This window comes from Phyllostomus hastatus, unplaced genomic scaffold, assembly GCF_019186645.2.
Source record: "Phyllostomus hastatus isolate PE091 unplaced genomic scaffold, TTU_PhHast_1.1 phas_scaffold_555, whole genome shotgun sequence".
Lineage (NCBI taxonomy): Eukaryota > Metazoa > Chordata > Mammalia > Chiroptera > Phyllostomidae > Phyllostomus > Phyllostomus hastatus.
This window is the reverse complement of record NW_025334036.1, coordinates 1,791,868-1,809,121: the sequence shown is the minus strand read 5'-3', so window position 1 is coordinate 1,809,121 and position 17,254 is coordinate 1,791,868. Positions and strand designations below refer to the sequence as shown.

Sequence of the window (17,254 nt, the reverse complement as noted above, 5' to 3'; positions counted from 1 at the left end):
AGCTAGGTTGGACTCGCCTGCACCGATACGTGACTGTCCCTCGAGGTTGTTTGAGTGTCTGAGTAGACCTTGCTCCTGCTCCTCTGTGCCCCCAAGGCCCTCTGTGGCGCTCCACTCTCTCAGGGTGCCCTCCCCACCCCCCCACCCCGTCAGAACACCCCCACCTGCGCCTGGGCCTGCGGGCTGCCCCCGAGCAGGCCGAGGGCAGGTGGGCTGAGGGGAGGGCAGAGGTGAAGTGAGCCAGCCATGCAGTGGGGTGCTCAGCCCGCCCGCCTCTGGCGCAGGAAGGGGCTTAAGCTGGTTTCTTCCATTCCCAGCCCACGGGGAGTCCCCACCGCTGGCCAAGGTGGAACGAGAAGGAACCTTGAAACCCACCCCTCTCCCCAGGGCAGAAACCAGCAGAAGCAGCTTCTTGTCATTTTGTCTGTCAGGGAAATCTGCTGATACACATTCTGTGGGCATTTGCTACTAGCAAAACGTTCTCCCATTTCCTCCCGTGGAGTTATGAGGAATCTAAATGCTGGTGGTTGGGAGCAGGGCCCAAGCCGCCTTCATAGACAGAAATGTAATTCGCATGGAATTAAACCAAACTCAGCAAAAGGCTCTGTAGTCTAGAATCTTCTGGGAAAGCGCTGCCCTAAATTATGGAGTCTCTTCACTGAGATGAAAGTTTATGTCTCAAGGCATAATTATTATTTTGAGCAGTTTGGAAGGAAATTATTCTCCACGAAGCCGGAGCTCCTTGAATACAGAGCTGTGTTGTAATCCGTGCCGCAGCCATGCAGCCCAGCTGTCTTCCCAAAACCTCGTTTCCTTTCTTCCTCGCTGACCGAGCCTCTGCGTCATGGGGAGCTGCAGGAAACACCCCCTTCCCCATCTTTTACTCACAGGTAGAGACAGTTGGTGAGGTATAATCAATATTGGGTAAAGCTCCCATTAAAGCTGCTTGCCAGAGGTTGATTCCAATGGAAAGCATGACTTTTTTGGCCATTTCCACCTGGAACGAAATGTGATGGCGGGAATTGCAGCAGCCACCTTGTGACCACGGGGGGACTTTGAGCATGCTAAGAACGGTGAAGCAGAGATAGGAGGAAGGTTACTCGTGAAACCAGGAACTCATCACTGCAGTCGTGGACTCCCTCCCTCTGGGTTTCCTGTCATGTGAGAGAAAAATGCCCCTACCTACAGCTTGTTTACACCGCTCTTATTTTGGGTCTCTGCCACTAGCAATGACAAGCAATAGCGAACTCATGTACTCCTAGCAAGAGCCTGGCACAGAGGAGGGGCTTGCTCAAAGACTGGACAGCTGTTCGCACAGTGCAGCCTCGTGGTCATTAGCCCTCAACACTCGAGGCGTGCGACGCTGTTTGTCTTCCCACCCGGTGGCCCAGATTTCCGCACTGACTTCCTGTTCGCTAGCTCTGTTCCTAGGGCCTTTCCAGTCGTGTCTCGTTCGTTACTGCCGATCCGATGTGCGTTTAGAAGCTCGGCCTCCGAACTGGGTAGAGCTGCAGGAGGGTTCCAAGCGGTGCCAAGACGAGACGATGTAGTTGGGCGTGAAAAACGAGAGGAGCATGATGTCGGAAGGAGAGACAGTGATGTCATCGTTTTCAGAGGGCGTGACATCAGACCTGAGGAGATGCCGGAAGATACGCACAGAAGCTTCCTCGGGGGCACTGCAGTGAGGAAACCGCAAGTAACGCCAGGCAGCATAAAACCGAGAAGGCATAGAAAGAATGGTGTTCTCCCTTCTAACTCCTTTAAGAATTCCGCCAGGTGTCTCTCAAGCACCTTTTGATCTTGAACTTCCCGCGCACGTCGGGAGAAGGGGCACAGAGATGTTCCCGTGTGGCGGCGAGGCGTGGCGGTGTCCCAGGCCGGAGGGACGAGAAGCTCAGCCTGGGGAAGGGGACACGCCAGGCAGAGCTCTCTGGGGAGGCCCTCGCTCGTTACCTGCTTTGGCCAAAAGGTGGGCTCTGGAGAGAGTGGGACCCCCCCCCAGGCCGCGTCTGTGGCAGCTGCAGCTCTCCGGTGCAGCAGCTCCAGCCAGGTGCCCCAGGAGTCTTACGGAAGACCGATGGTGGTGGGCTGACCCCGGGTTCCAGACCTTTGGGGGCGCCTCCACTCTCCTCCGACGTACTCTTGAACTCCCCGTGTGAGGTGGGACACAGCCCTTTTTTAGCATTTGTGTACGATGACGTTGTTAAAATCAGAACAGCGAAAACATTTTTTTTAAAAGACGGAGTTTAGCCCTGGCTGGTGTAGCTCAGTGGATTGAGCGCGGGCTGCGAACCAAAGCATCACAGGTTCGATTCCCAGTCAGGGCACATGCCTGGGTTGCAGGCCACGGCCCCCAGCAACCGCACATTGATGTTTCTCTCTCTCTCTCTCTCTTTCTCCCTCCCTTCCCTCTCTAAAAATGAATAAATAAAATCTTAAAAAAAAAAAGAGTTAACAGGACAAGTCACATGGATGAATCACATTTCTGCTCTGTGATATTTCTGCTTTGTGACGACGTTTTCACGGGTGGCTGTCAGAGCCGCGCCGAGGCCAGGTTACGGAGCTGAGTTTCACGCCACTCAGTGCGCACGTGGGAGAGGAAGCGCCAGCTCTCACTTTCTGAAACCGAACTGCGCTTTAGCAGCCCCTGGGGACTGTGCTATTTAAAGCAACACCTGGGTGAGTGGCGCTCTAATGAGGGGACTCGGCTTTGGAGTAACTAGTTCCCTCCGGGGTCCCTCTCCACCGACTGGGAAATGGATACACAAACACCCTCTGGCCGCCCACCCATTACCTCCTGGGGAGCTGCAGCGCAGAGCACTAGCCCAGACCCCCGTGGGGGAAGCAGGGGCGAGCGGGGGGGGGGGGATGGCTGAGTGAGTGGAAGAGCCTCCAGGGCTCTGCTGCCGCTTCCAGTGAAGCAGCACCACTGACAGGTATTACTGAAAAGCTAGAGTTTGTTGTTCTTTAAAATTATCATTCAATCACAGTTCTCTGCACTTATCCCCCACCACTGCCCCCCCCCACCCCAGCCAAACCCACCTCCCTCCCTTGCTTCTACCCCTCACCCCTGGTTTTGTCCACGAGTCCTTTGGAGTTGTTCCTGAAAGCCCTTCCCCCCATTATCCCCTCCCCCCTCCCCTCTGGTCACTGCCAGATTGTTCTCAATTTCAGTGTCTCTGGTTATATTTTGCTTGCTTTTTCCTTTGGTTGATCAGGTGCCTGTTGAAGGTGAGATCATATGGTATGTGTCCCTCACCCCTGGCTTATTTCACGTAGCATAGTGCTCACCAGTCCCATCCAAGCTAGGGTTTGTACGTTCGCCGGAGAGGGTCGTCTTTGGGGGAACCAGCCGGTCATGTCCCACCGTGGGGCTGCTCCCCGCCCCGGGAAGAAGAAGACCGTGGGGTGAGGAGTGTGCCAGGCTGCAGTGGGGGGGGGGGGAGGCTGCGGGGTGGCACCGCCGTGGTGCTCTGCTAACCAGCCATTTAATTCCCTTGACATGCCAGCTAACAGAGCTGTCATGGCATGAGAGTTTCTTTTTTTTTTTTTTTTTAAGATTTTATTTATTTATTTTTAGAGAGGGGAGGGAAGGGAGGGAGGGAGGGAGAGAGGAGAGAGAGAAACATCAATGTGCAGTTGCTGGGGGCCGTGGCCTGCCTGCAACCCAGGCATGTGCCCTGACTGGGAATCGAACCTGCGGCCCTTTGGTTCACAGGCCAGCACTCAGTGCACTGAACCACACCAGCCACAGCTACGAGTAGCATTTTGCTGAGTTCTTGTGCCAACTCCGTGAGCACAGTGCAGTGCGTACCCCCATTTTCCGGAGGTGGAGACTGAGGCACAGAGATTCAGCAGTGCGTGAGTTTCCACAGTCAGGAAGAAATCGGGCGGAGGTTCCCCCCATACACTGCGGCCTTGCTGGGGAGGGGAAGAGAGACCACCCAGGACGTTGGCCTCAGGAAGGGGGTGCCTACCAGGGACCCTAACTCTTAGGGGTGCGAGGGGAGAGCGATCAGTCTGGATTCTGGACCCCACCGAGGAGGCTCCAGTGGGGAGGAGGCACGTGTGCGGAGCCCAAAGATCACAGAAGGGAAATGATTGTAACCGGAGGAGGTGGGGAGAGCTGGCGTCTGCAGAGCCCGCGCTGTGTGCCCGGCGCTGGGGAGAGCGCTGTGGGTGGGAGTGCCCGGTTAAGACGGCAGCCCTGTGGGGCAGCCCTGCTGCCGTCTCACGTCACAGACGGCGCCACAGAATCCCCGTGGGAGGCCAGGCACACCCAGCGCAGCAGCCCGACCTATGAGCGCGCCAAGTGCCTCAGGAGGACAGGCGCGTGGTGACGGTGGGACGAGGGCGGGGAGAACCAGGGGTAGCAGCAGCAGCAGCGACAGCAATGGTGCCGGCGCCAGTGCTGGGGGTGAGTGAGGCCCGGAGCCCCAGGAGCTGCGTGAGCAGGCTGGCTCTGCTCGGCCCTGGCCTTGAGCGCGCTGGCTGCCCCACTCCCTGCCCGAGGGCCCTTCAGAGGTGTATCAGAAGTGCGGCTTGATGGGGTAGAAAATGCTCTGCAGACAAGGTAGTCCCCCTTCCTCGGCCGTGGTCCCATCCTTTGCTTCTGCTGGACACTTCCCCAGATCCTGCAGAAACAAAACAAAACGGCCGCGAAAACCAGCCGTCCGTCCGTGTTAGTTTGTAGACGACTTAGAGGAAACCCTGTCCCGGGGGCAGGGCAGAGAGGGGGCGGCAGGCGGGACTCGGCAGTGGGGCAGGGCACCTCCGCCACTGGGGACAGGCTCGCTGCCCACCCCAGGGTGGCCCACTCCCCACGGGCACCCTCCAGACCTGAAGGGGGAAAGTGCCGGAAAGCCGGCGCATGCGCACTAAAACACAGCTTCCAAACTAAGGTTCTCCTCTGCGGGGAGAAAATAAAAATGTTAAGAAGCTGCAACATGTTCAGTGCAGGGCAAGGGAGGAGGAGAGGGGCAGGGAAGTTGCTTCTGTCTCTCGGGAGCATTGGCCTGATCCACCCGTAAGTCTACGGCGGAGAGAGAATTTTCCCTTTCCCGAGGTAAACAAATCTGCTGGGGATTTATTCACTCCTTACGGAAACCGTGAAAACTGTTCGAGAAGAGACGTCAGACCAGCAGGCGATCGGAACCCCGGTCGCCAGCGTGAGTGGCGCAGGAGGACCTTCCTGCTCTAGGGTTCGCCGCCCGGTACAGCGCCCTCTCTGCCCGAGTCCCCGCGGAGGGTGCGAACCACTGTGTAAAAGTCCCCTCACACCGCACGGGCTGCGGGTGATGAGAGCTGGGGGGCCAACACCCCAGCCGCTGCCCACCCCCAACGTCTAGAGCGTTCCTCCTCCGGGGGTCACCTAGAGCGGGGTGGTCCCCGTTACCCAAGCCACTGCGCCTCCTGGAGGCCGGGGTGCAGGGGCATCTGGCGGGGAAGCGGGTCTCTCACAGAGGCTTGGAGGGCCCCTCCCTCCTGCCTTCCTCGTCTCCCCGAGACGGTTAAAAAACAACCCTGCCTTCCGTCCTTGGTTGGACGGGTGGCTCTGTGACACTGTGGGGACTCGTGCCTCTGGCATACTCGGTCCCGTTTCACCCACGTCACCGAGCTGACCTGATGGGATGAGCTGGAGTCACTGCCAAAGGCGTCCCCAGCTCTGCCTGGCTGTGCACAGGTGTGCAGCATCCATTTCGGAGGTCTGCGGAACCATGGACGGCCCCCGGCTTTAAGGGAAAACGGATTTGTATTCCTCCCTGTGTCAGCAGGAAACCGTGAATCAAAGGCAACCAAGCGGATGGACACATGCTCCCCAGTCGGCGCACGTGCCCCGGTCTGTAATCACAGGCTGCCGGGGGTGCGTGTGGTCGACGCCCGTCTCCTCCTTACCTTGCGGACTCCCCAGCAGCACTCGCCTTGACCCCTGGGCGGGGCCGGGCCGGGCCTGGCACACGGGCGCTCTCTCGGTGTTTGTGTGACCGGGCCAGGGGAGGGGGGACGGAGTGGGAGGAAGGAAATGGGAGGAAGTCGCCAGGGAGAAATGTTACGAGAACGCTTTATGACCCTCCCGTCTGACAGTGCATTGGTTTACGTACAGTCTTTTCCCGTTTATAAAGCAGAGCTGGTAACAGTGCTTACCACAGTTGCCATTCTGTAGCTCAGATCGCCGTTTTGTACTTTGTGAGTGGTTCTGCGTGTCACACCGGAGAGGCCCTGCCCTGGGCCCAGGGTTCCGAGGGTCCCCCTCATGCTGTCCCCTGGCTGCGCGCCTCCCCAGGGGACGAAGCCACAGCCGACTGCCCTACCCAGGAGGCCCCGGTGCCTCAGCGTCTGCCAGGGCCTCCCCCCAGACAGCGTGCGCGCCTCGTGGTGCCAGGCGTGCCCAGGCAGTGACTGCGCAGGGGGCAGGGGGCACACGGAGCCGGGCGTCTACAAACTCCTGCTCGAGGCGCCCTTGCGGTGTGGGAGCCTGGGGGGGGGCAGTAAGGGTGGGAGTCACGGGTCGTGGCCCCAGGCCACCTCTCCCCGTATGACTGGGGTCCAGGGCGGAGCCCCAAGGAGGCTGAGAGTTCCGTATTCTAACCTTGGCCTTCCGGGTCGTTACGGAACACCACTAGTCTAGGTAGGAGGTTAGGATGCAGTCTCCTCAGCTGTCGGTCCCTTGACTCATGACTCTGAGTCATTTAGATGTGTGTGTGGTATGTGAGCACATGTTAGGGACACAGTGTGTGTGTGTGTGTGGTATGTGAGCACATGTTAGGGACACTGGTGTGTGAGCATATATTAGGGACACTGTGTGAGCACATGTTAGGGACACTGTGTATGTGTGTGTGTGCGTGCGCGCGTGTGTAATTCTGAAATCCACCTGGCAGGATGATTACGAGGGACACGTGTTTTATGTAGGTCTCTGGCCGTCCCCCAGTCAGGTGACGGTGTTAGAGGTTTTGCTGCTGAGCTGCAGTACTCCCCGCTACGTCCTGGATACTCATTTCTTACCGGATACGTGGTTCTCGGGTACTTCCTTCCACCCCGTGGGTTGCCTTTTCCATTCTCTTGACGGCCTCCTTTGCCGGGCAGACGCCTCCACCTCCATGCCGTTCCACTGGTTTGTTTCTGGTTTTGCTGAGAGTGCTTTTGGGGTCCCATCTGTGGTGTCATGGCCAAGGCCAGAATTTTAAAGTGGGCAAATGCACGGGATAGACCCTTCTCCAAAGAAGACACGCGGATGGACAAGGGCTGCGTGGGCACGAGATGCTCGGTGTCGCTCACCGCCAGGCATACGCACGTTGGGAGCACGGAGGGGGGAGTGTCCCTGCACACCTGGGGGGCGAGTGTTACAGAAGAACACTCAGCGGAAGTGTCGGCAAGTACGTGGGGAGGTCGGGGCCCTCGTCTGTACCCTGTTGGGGAAGTGCTGGAAGGTGCAGCTGCTGTGGAGAGCGACTGTGGGGCTTCCTCAGAAAGTAAAACTAGGAAAACGGAACCACAGTACGCAGGGTCACGTTCACGAGGAGCGCTCCGCACTCCCGTGCCGCCTGCAGCATCATTCACAGCGGCCAGGATCCGGAAACGGCCCCGACGTCCGCAGACGGGAATGGATGAAGGAGATGCGGTGTATGGACAACGTGGAATATTACTCAGCCCTAAAAAAGGAAACCCTGACCCTTTTGACAACACGGATGAGCCCAGAGGACACCGAGCCGCGTGAAATCGCAGAAGAACAAACACGGCCCGACCCGCCTTGGGTCAGGAATCTGAACTAGGCCCGCTCGCGGCAGCAGAGGCTACAACGGCGGTTCCCGGGGACAGGGCGGGGGCGGGGAGGAAAGTGGGAACTTGTTGTTCAGTTAGCGTCAAGTTTCAGTCACACAAAGCAAACGCCTTCCGGATCTCCGCTGTGTGACAGACGAGTGACAATACTGCACTGGGCCCTTAGAAACGTAGTGAGCGTCGAGTGCCTTCTGCTAGCACGTCCGCTTCTGGAAAACCCTCCCAGGACCCCAGTGTCTGGGCAGGCGCCCCTGGCACCGAAGTGGGCGGGGCCAGGGCCAAGCCCTTCCCTCTGGGCTTGCAGCGCGGTGGGAGGTGCTCTGTGATGTTAAAAGGGTTCACTGGGAGGGGACAGACTCGTTTTTTTTTTTTTTTTTCCGGAGAATTTGTTTCTTTTCCCAGCTCCTTAATTTGCAAAAGTAAGCAAGATGTGTGCAAAACAGCTCGAGGCCTCTGGAAACTAGTGCAAGGTGGTCTCATTAATCTTAGCTGTTTTTGTGTGACTTTTTTACCTTTTCTTACTTTATGGCAACTGAAGTTCTCAATTACCAGACCGCACTCTGCAAGCGCCTCTCACATGCTAATAAAAAAAATATATGGCCATACTGGGGACGTCCTTGGGGAGCACGCCCTGGACCAGGAAAAGCAGTTAAGCTCTGGGGTCTTTAAGGAGCCTGGGAAAGTCCAGCCAGAAACTGTGGGGTTGGGTGTATTATCCGTTTAAAAACAGAACTGGGCTTCGCAAGTTCGATGGTGCCTGTTGTCTTGGTAAAGCTGTGAATCGAGAATTAAAACGTCCAGATTGTTAGTTTTATCATTGCATTCATGCATCGGTCAGTACTGCCCCCGAGCAAAGATGACGAGTGACTCTGGGCAAAGCACTCACGCACACTCACAGGGGACACTCGCCGAGGAGGGGGCCCAGGTCTGTCAGAGCCGCGGCGGCTCCCTCCGCAGTGCCCTCCCCCTCCGCACTCTCCGGCCGGCCTTGCCTTGGTGGGCGGCTGTCCGCGGGAAGCCCTGCTGACCTTTGTGTAGCTTTTCCTGAAGCATTCTGGGCCGGGGAGGCTGACCTGGGCCGGGTCAGTGTCCGGGCCACCTCAAGACCCACAGCTCTCCGGGAATTCCTGGCGTCCTAGTTTCTGAGTTAGCCCCCCCCCCGTGAAATCTCACCACTGCGGGGAGGAGGGAGGCAGGACGGGCAGCACAGGCAGCCCAGGGGGGGGGCGGGGCGGGGCGGGGGGGGCGCTTCCTTTACCAAGGAAGGGCCACCTGCATCGTGTTATATGGAAAGGGAAATGTCGGCGGGCTCAGTGGGAGACGATCAGATTCCTAGAAGCAGAGGCCAGGAAGTGACTGGTTGGGCTGGCAAGATGCAAATGCCGAGGCCTTTGGGGAGCTTTTCCTGTCGACCTTGGTGTTTGCAGGCCCCGCAGGAGCGGAGCGGAGGGCGCGGAGGGCGAGAGGAGGGCGAGAGGCGAGGCGCTGAAAGCTGGGCCTCCCCTGCGGCCTTCCCCAGCCAGGGCCCCTCCTGCCCCGCAGGAGCCCTCAAGGGCACTCCCTCATTCTCAGATTAGCTGGATTTGAGCCCAGAGGCCGGGTCAAAAAACACACAAAGGCTCTCTGCTGGAGATCTAGGTAGTGGCTCTCTGGGAGGACTTCACACCCCATCCCCCCCCCCGCCCCCGCATCAAGCATTCCTTTTGAAGAAAAAAGCACCCCAGGCTCCTGGAAGGTGTCATAAGCATCCTGAGGAAATAGCCACTTGCAGTGGCTCCTGAGCTGCCTTTCCCTAAGGGAATAATCAGCACCTCTTCCCCGAGACAGCTCCAGGTGAGCCAGTGCGGAGGAGAACACCTTTGTGTTCCCCCGAGTAAAGGCATCGGCATAACTGTCCACCGATGACAACGGACGCTCTCATTTACTGTCGCTTGTAGTTCTCGATCGAGAGGTATGATTTCCCCTGGGGGCGCTTGCTCACTCCTCCGGTGGTCCAGCAGGGCGCGCTTGGGGCCTCTGGGCCCTGTGACTGCCCTGCGGCACAACCGGTCTTCCGAGTAAGCTCATCGCTGCAGCGGCCACATGGCTTCATTGTCTTCGGTAGGCGTCTGGCAGCTCGGATGTTAGCCATCTCGGTGAACCGCGCCCCGGCCGCTCTGTGGAACGTCCCCAGACCGGGCGCAGGGGGCGCAGCGAGCTCGGTGGCGCCAGAACAAAGGAGCGGATCCCGCGCGGGCTCGAGAGGGCTCACGCCGGTGCGGATGGGGACCCAGCAGAGAAGGGACCCAGCGGCACGCTGGTCCTGGCCCAGCCCGCCCCTCAAAGCCTCCTTTCTTTTCACTGTCTCTAGGAGCGGCCCCTGGGACATCCGGGAGGGGGCGCAGCTAGCTGTCCCTGTCCGCTTGTCCCGTCGCACCCTCTCAGCCGCCGCCCCCACTCGAGAAGTGCACAAAGCGGTGCGCAGCGAGCTCACACCTCCCGTCTGGGCGGGGCCGCCCGCAAGTGTGGTGCGCTCTGCCGTCCCCGCCTTAAAGGACCCCCCCCCATTCCTTGTGACTATTGCGCATGCCCGACCGTAGGGCGGGGAGGGACGGAAGACCGAGCGCGCACCCCGCGTCTCCGGCTGGCGCTATGGCCGGCGTTCCCTTGGTGGCGGCGCCCGTGCGCGCCTCAGGCACGCGGGGTTTGGGCGCGGGGCTGGTGCAGGACCTAGGCATGGTGCCTTCCAGAGGTTGCTGAAGGCTGGGCCGGCCAAGCCCTAGCTGCAGTCGGATTCTGGCTTTCTGAGCCGCAATTTCAGAGCCAGCTGGAGGAAGTGCTGCCCAAGAATACGGAATTGCGGGCGCGTGCGCGCGAGTGGTGATGCGGCCGAGTAGATGCCTTTGTGTCTTATGCGCTCTCGCGCAGGTGGGCCGCCCGCACTCGGAGATACTTTGCCTGTGTGCATCGGCACCTCGAGTCATGTTTTCCGTGTTCGAGGGCTCGGAACCACCCTTTTGGGCACACAACAGACCTTTCTTGCAGTTGCACCTTTGGTCTAGGGGTGGTTTATTTGGACGACACTAACGGGACTTTCTAAGGACCTCTATCTTAGAGCTGGACATCAGAGTTGAGTTGCACGCGTTTTCTTTTCACGGTCAGGAGGAAGAGGAGACCTGGGGACAGTGATTGTCCCTGGTTGATAGGTACATGCAAGTGTCCCAAGGCTGCAGGTCCCGCATTAGACAACAAAGAGAGGCGTTAGCGGCAGCGGGGGCGGGGCGCGGCCGGCAGGAGGACGCGCGGGCTGCGGCGAGTTGGGGGCGCTCGCGCTCCGCTCGCTCACTCCGCGGCCTCCGCCCGCCCCCAGCCCTGCGCGCGCCAATCGCCTCCCCCAGCGATAGTGTCAGTAGCATTGTAGTGTCAGCTCCCGCCGGTGACGTTGCGCCTCCCTCGTCCCCCTCCAGAGCCGTCTGGCTGCAGAGGCTCAGTCAAGAGGCGGGGAGCAGAGAAGGAAAAAGCGCTGATTGAGGGCGGGAGGGAGGGAGTGGAGGAGCCGGGGAGGGGCTCCTTAAAGAAACGCTGCTGTCGCTCGCCTGCTCGCTTCTCTCTCGGCATTGTGGCCAGCCAGCCGGGCACTCGGGGGGCGCGCACGGCTGCCACTCGAGTTCTGCCCCCGCCCCACCCGCCAGCAGACCTGGGGTGGGGACCCAGGCGGGGGCTCCCGCAGCCACTGCCCGGCGCAGACCGCGCGGAGCGACCCACTCCTTCCGGTGCCAAGAAAGGAGCCACGGAACCCTCTGCAGCCGGCCGGCCTCCCCGCCCCTGACCGCTCGCTTCCCGGCTGCCTTTGTGGCTGAAGCTTCTGAACCGAGGGCCGGCGGGGGCGCGGCGCGCACGGCAGAACGATGCCCAGCTCGCTGTTTGCAGACCTGGAGCGCAACGGCAGCGGAGGGGGAGGCGGCGGCGGCGGGGTTGGAGGCGGCGGCGGCGGCGGCGGGGGAGAAACCCTGGACGACCAAAGAGCCCTGCAGCTCGCTTTGGACCAGCTCTCCCTCCTGGGGCTGGACAGTGATGAGGGCACCTCTCTGTACGACAGCGAACCGCGCAAGAAGAGCGTGAACATGACCGAGTGCGTGCCGGTGCCCAGTTCGGAGCATGTTGCCGAGATCGTGGGGCGGCAAGGTGGGTCCGGCAAGGATGGGGAGCTGGAGCAACGCGGGTCTCCGGCCTCCGCCCCGTGGGGAGGGCGCGAAAGGGATCGGGAGCCGGGAGCTTTGGGGAGGGAGGAAGAGCCGCGCGAAGGGCTGGCGCCCCAGACAAAGAAAGTGCAGGCAGGCTGCTTCCCAGCCGCACGCTGCAGCCACGGCGGGATGCACTTCTCCTGCAGAAACCACTGCCCTCTCCCCTGGCGCCCCCCACCCGACCTACCCCGGGAAATATCGTTTAAACAGGAGATGCTTGGGGGAGGGGGCCTTTGATCGGTCCGTTGGGAGGGGGGAGGAGGAGGAGTGAGCATCGGATGGAGGAGGATTCTGGATTTCTGCAAAGCATAATGGAGCCCAGAGGAGGAACAATGGGTCCCGGGACTGCCCCCCTTCCCAGCGGTCCCCCAGCGCTGGGGGACTGCAGCCCCGACTGCCTTCCCAGAACCCCTTCGCCGCGTCTTCAGGGCGGACGGCGCGTCCCGCAGGATTTTAGAGGCGTCTCCCCGGCTGACTTTTTCTGGGATTCTGGGGTTTGGTTCCGGACGACTGCAGTCCCCGGGGAAGGGCTGGGCAGCGAGGGGGCTGTTCCTCGAGCGTTTTGCGGGTGGAACCCGCTTCCCTCCCGGGACGGGGTCAAGGTGGGAGCCGCCCCCCTTCCGACCCTCGAGTGCCCTGCCGTTCAGCTGCCCTGGACACGGGCCGTCCCGAGTCTCCTCGCTTATCCCGGGGTAATGGGTGTGTCTCTTTTTCTCCCACTCCCTCCGCTGTGTCCTGGCTCCCAGGTTGTAAAATTAAAGCGCTGCGGGCGAAGACCAACACTTACATCAAGACCCCGGTTCGCGGGGAGGAGCCTGTCTTTGTTGTGACGGGCAGGAAGGAGGATGTGGCCATGGCTCGGAGGGAGATTATCTCTGCCGCGGAGCACTTCTCCATGATCCGCGCCTCGCGGAATAAGAACACGGCGCTCAACGGCGCGGTGCCGGGCCCGCCCAACCTGCCCGGGCAGACCACCATCCAGGTACGGGTGCCCTACCGCGTGGTGGGACTCGTGGTGGGGCCCAAAGGCGCCACGATCAAGCGCATCCAGCAGCAGACGCACACGTACATCGTCACGCCCAGCCGCGACAAGGAGCCAGTGTTCGAGGTGACGGGCATGCCCGAGAACGTGGACCGCGCCCGGGAGGAGATCGAGGCGCACATCGCCCTGCGCACGGGCGGCATCATCGAGCTCACCGACGAGAACGACTTCCACGCCAACGGCACGGATGTGGGCTTCGACCTGCTGCATGGGTCTGGCGGGTCCGGCCCAGGCAGCCTGTGGAGCAAGCCCACCCCCAGCATCACGCCCACCCCAGGCCGCAAGCCCTTCTCCAGCTACCGCAACGACAGCTCCAGCTCTCTCGGCAGCGCCTCCACCGACTCTTACTTCGGCGGGGGGACCGGCGGCAGCGCGGCCGCCACCCCGCGCTTGGCCGACTACAGCCCCCCGAGCCCCGCGCTCAGCTTTGCCCACAACGGCAACAACAACAACGGCAATGGATACGCCTACACTGCGGGGGAGGCTTCCGTGCCTTCCCCCGACGGCTGTCCGGAGCTCCAGCCCACCTTCGACCCGGCTCCCGCCCCGCCGCCTGGGGCGCCCCTGCTCTGGGCCCAGTTCGAGCGGTCCCCGGGAGGCGGCCCCGCAGCGCCCGTGTCTTCTTCCTGCTCTTCCTCCGCATCTTCATCAGCTTCATCCTCTTCCGTGGTCTTTCCCGGGGGCGGCGCCAGCGCGCCCTCCAACGCCAACCTGGGGCTGTTGGTGCACCGCCGGCTGCACCCGGGCACCAGCTGCCCACGCTTGTCCCCACCCTTGCACATGGCCCCAGGCACGGGCGAGCACCACCTGGCTCGCAGGGTGCGCAGCGACCCCGGCGGAGGGGGCCTGGCCTACGCCGCCTATGCCAACGGAATAGGGGCGCAGCTGCCCGGCCTGCAGCCGTCCGACACTTCCGGCTCCTCCTCGTCGTCCAGCTCTTCTTCCAGCTCCTCGTCCTCCTCCTCTGGGTTGCGGCGCAAGGGCAGCCGCGACTGCTCCGTGTGCTTCGAGAGCGAGGTGATCGCCGCACTGGTGCCCTGTGGTCACAACCTGTTCTGCATGGAGTGCGCCAACCGCATCTGTGAGAAGAGCGAGCCCGAGTGCCCGGTCTGCCACACCGCAGTCACGCAGGCCATCCGCATCTTTTCCTGAGGGCAGCGCGCCTGCGCGCGCCCCGCGCCGAGAAGGGGGACCCTTCCTCGCTCCCTCACTCCCCGGCGCCGGCCGGCCTCCTTGGTGCCCGACCTTACCCTCGCCCTGCTGGCACTCTTGAGATCCCAGAGGAGCTTGGGAAGCTGTAGTATCCGCTCAGTTTTAAAATTCAATGTTGAAACAAAGGAACTTGCCAGGATAACTGCGTCAAGAGCACTGTAGCCTGGGAGACCTCCGAACCACCTGAAATGCATGCTTTATAAATAATAGGAACGGCGACCCTCTAGTAACGATAGTTTTTACACTGTACTTAATAGGAAGCTTCCAGAAGAAGAAAACCCCACAAGTTTTCCATTTCCCGAACGTAGGAGAGAGATGGACAGCAGTGATGATGAAGATGATAACACAGTGCTATGGGGTGTGTGGGCTGGTTTAGTGTGTTCCCCTCTGTGGCTGGGTTCCTAGGATGCTTCTAGAACACAGTGGGTCCTTTCTGAATGTCCGTGGAAGGGCCCGGAGTTCCTGAGAAACCAGGATACTGCAGCTTTATTAAAGTTAAAGAAACTGTAACATATCTCTTATATATTAAAAACGTTTAAAAGTTTTAAAGAGAAATTTCATTAATACAGATTGAAGTATTTTATTCTTTTTTGACTTGAAAAATTATATTTCATATTGCAAAGATGTTTACAAGTATTTTAATTTAAGTTCAGTGAACTTTTTTGTAGCTGGGTTAAATCTTTTTTATTTTAGTATGGCCTTACGGCAAAGAACACTGTATTATTTTAATAATCACACAATTGTGGCAGAATTACAAACCATAAAAATGTGTAATGTTTTAAACAGTATTCTGTTGGGATGGAGATTTTATAGGTTCAGACAAATCTTCCGAGATCTGCTTCACCCAGCATATTTTCTATTCAGCGATATAAAGCATATTTTATTCTATATTATTACAAGAAAAAAGAAAAAACCAGAAATGTATACACACGTCAAAAGGGACTGTCGATGCTTTCGAACATTTGTATAAATAGAATTCAGTGCAAGTTACAACAGTTCTGTTGCACCACTCTAGTTTTAGTATTTCTATTTTAATACGTTTGTTTACCACTCGTTTATGTATATGTAGGTGGCGTTACTTGAGCTTAAATGTACTTTACTGAGCAAAGTTTAAAAAAACAAAGTATATTTTATTTTATGATAAAGGGCCTTTAACCTCATGGTCAAATACTAATATTATATTTGCTGAGACAAGATTTGAAATTGTATCAAGAGTTTTATTTTTCTGACATTTAAAGTTCTACATAATAAAGGTAAAACTTAAGTAATGGTGCTACTTCATTTTTTAAGTATTTCTATATAAATAAAATATTGAAGAAAATCTATATTGCGTGGTGACTTGGTTGTTTTTTTTAAGCCTCTTGGTGTGCCTGTGTAAGGAATAACTCTTATGTGACAAGCTGAAATATCTAAGTTCCAGGCGTATTATGTCAGCAATTTTATCAATTGAGTGGACTTTTTAAAAAGAGGCCAGCGCTGTGTTTGGATGTATGGGCCGTGGGGGACGGTGTTTTTACAAGTTTCGAGTTCCTACCGAACCACGCACGGCTGGCTTCCCGAGACAGCGGCACCGCGCCGAGGGCCTGTGACAGCTCTCGGGAGCCCGGGGACACGTCATGTTTCCCTTAAAACTTAAAAGAAAAAAATTCCGAAGGAAATGTTTTCATTTCTAGGCCTCTACAAACCTACTAAAATTTGCCTAAAACATTAAGGAAATAAAACTATCTAAAGTTACATTAGAAAAGTAAATTTTAATATTATTATTATTATAGAGGAAGGAGTCCAGGACAGCAAAAGCGCCTAGGATCCGGGAGAGTCGTGATGCTGCCCAGCCTGGGCGGCGGAGAGCACAGGGGGCCCACGGGCTGTGTTTGTTGTGAGTTCCCATTAAGGGTCACCTCCTTGGGGAATGGCTCGGGGGATGACAGTTTCTGCTGGCGCAGAGTGTGGAGCTGGATTTGAGCACTGTCTTAATAGGCTTCTGCTGGTAGGGCTTGCTAATTGGTGTTGACAGGCTGCCGGTGTTAACTGTTTGCTGCTTGAGAGCCGCTTTTGTTGGCTGTTGGCAGGCTACACCTACTCCCGGCTGCGGGGCGTTATCAAGCGGTGGGGCCTCCTGCTTTCCTGGGGTTTGAACTCTTCGCCTCCCGGAGGAGAGAACTCGGGGAATGGCCAGACCACGCCACTTCCAGCACACTTCCCGGCCGAGCTGTCCTTGGAGAGCAGCGACAGCCCAGAGGGTGACAGGCGTCTGCTTGAATCTGGGCTGGGGGGCGACCGCAGGGGAGTCCAAAGCCTGGCCTGTGGTACGCGTCGGTGGCTCCGGCTTCCCCCTTTCAAGTTTTTATTTGGGGATGTCGCCGCCGCCTGCACAGCAGCCCCTGGTTAGTGTAGTTGACCGTGGTGTTGGGTGAAGGCAGGTCTCAGGGTGGGGGAGGCGGGGCAGGAGGAGGAAAGGGCGTGGCCTCGAAATTTCTGGCATCATCCTCAACTCTGGGAAGTTCCCAGACCGTGTTTTCCCCTGTTGTTCTCCCCCAAGGACCGGAGCTGAGCCTCGGTCTGGCGCGCAGTGATGTTACAGTCGGTTCCCCCTTTGCGTTTTCACTGGTCGGAAATGCCGACGGCCGAAGCAAGGTTCTCGTTGACATTTCCTCGGCGATGTAGCTTCGCCTCCCTGCGGCAGCAGAATGGCGACAGACAAGGCCAGGAAACATCCCCAGGCCTGACGGGTTGTGTTGCGGGCTCCTACCTGGGCTTTTGGAAATGAAACAGGATCTGGATTCAAGGCTGCGGACAGACACTGAGAAGGCCTGTGCGTGTGCTTTGTTGAGAGGCAGCAGCCTCTGGTTGACATGCAGATTGGGGATATGTTGTTAATAAAACCACCTTCTTTGGGGGAGAGAGCTTTGTACCACTGGTTTCCCCTGCTGGGCAGGCCCTGGTCGCCGGCAGAGGATGCGGGTGCACACTTGGGATATTAGGGGGCATTAGCTATTGATCC

The 17,254-nt window shown here is 58.4% G+C and overlaps 1 protein-coding gene across 1 annotated transcript; it reads left to right on the top strand.

The window, feature by feature from the left end:
• Window positions 1-11,401: 11,401 nt before the first annotated feature.
• On the top strand, window positions 11,402-15,472 carry MEX3B (mex-3 RNA binding family member B). Its single transcript, XM_045825023.1, has 2 exons — window positions 11,402-11,940; window positions 12,746-15,472. The coding sequence occupies exons 1-2, from the start codon at window positions 11,664-11,666 to the stop codon at window positions 14,191-14,193; spliced, it is 1,725 nt and encodes a 574-aa protein (XP_045680979.1). The 5' UTR covers window positions 11,402-11,663; the 3' UTR covers window positions 14,194-15,472.
• Window positions 15,473-17,254: the final 1,782 nt, after the last annotated feature.

Bases quoted from the DNA above. Each gene is read 5' to 3' on its own strand.
- MEX3B (XM_045825023.1), top strand. From the start codon at position 11,664: ATGCCCAGCTCGCTGTTTGCAGACCTGGAGCGCAACGGCAGCGGAGGG. The intron at 11,941-12,745 runs GTGGGTCCGGCA...CCTGGCTCCCAG, and splicing joins CGAGATCGTGGGGCGGCAAG to GTTGTAAAATTAAAGCGCTG.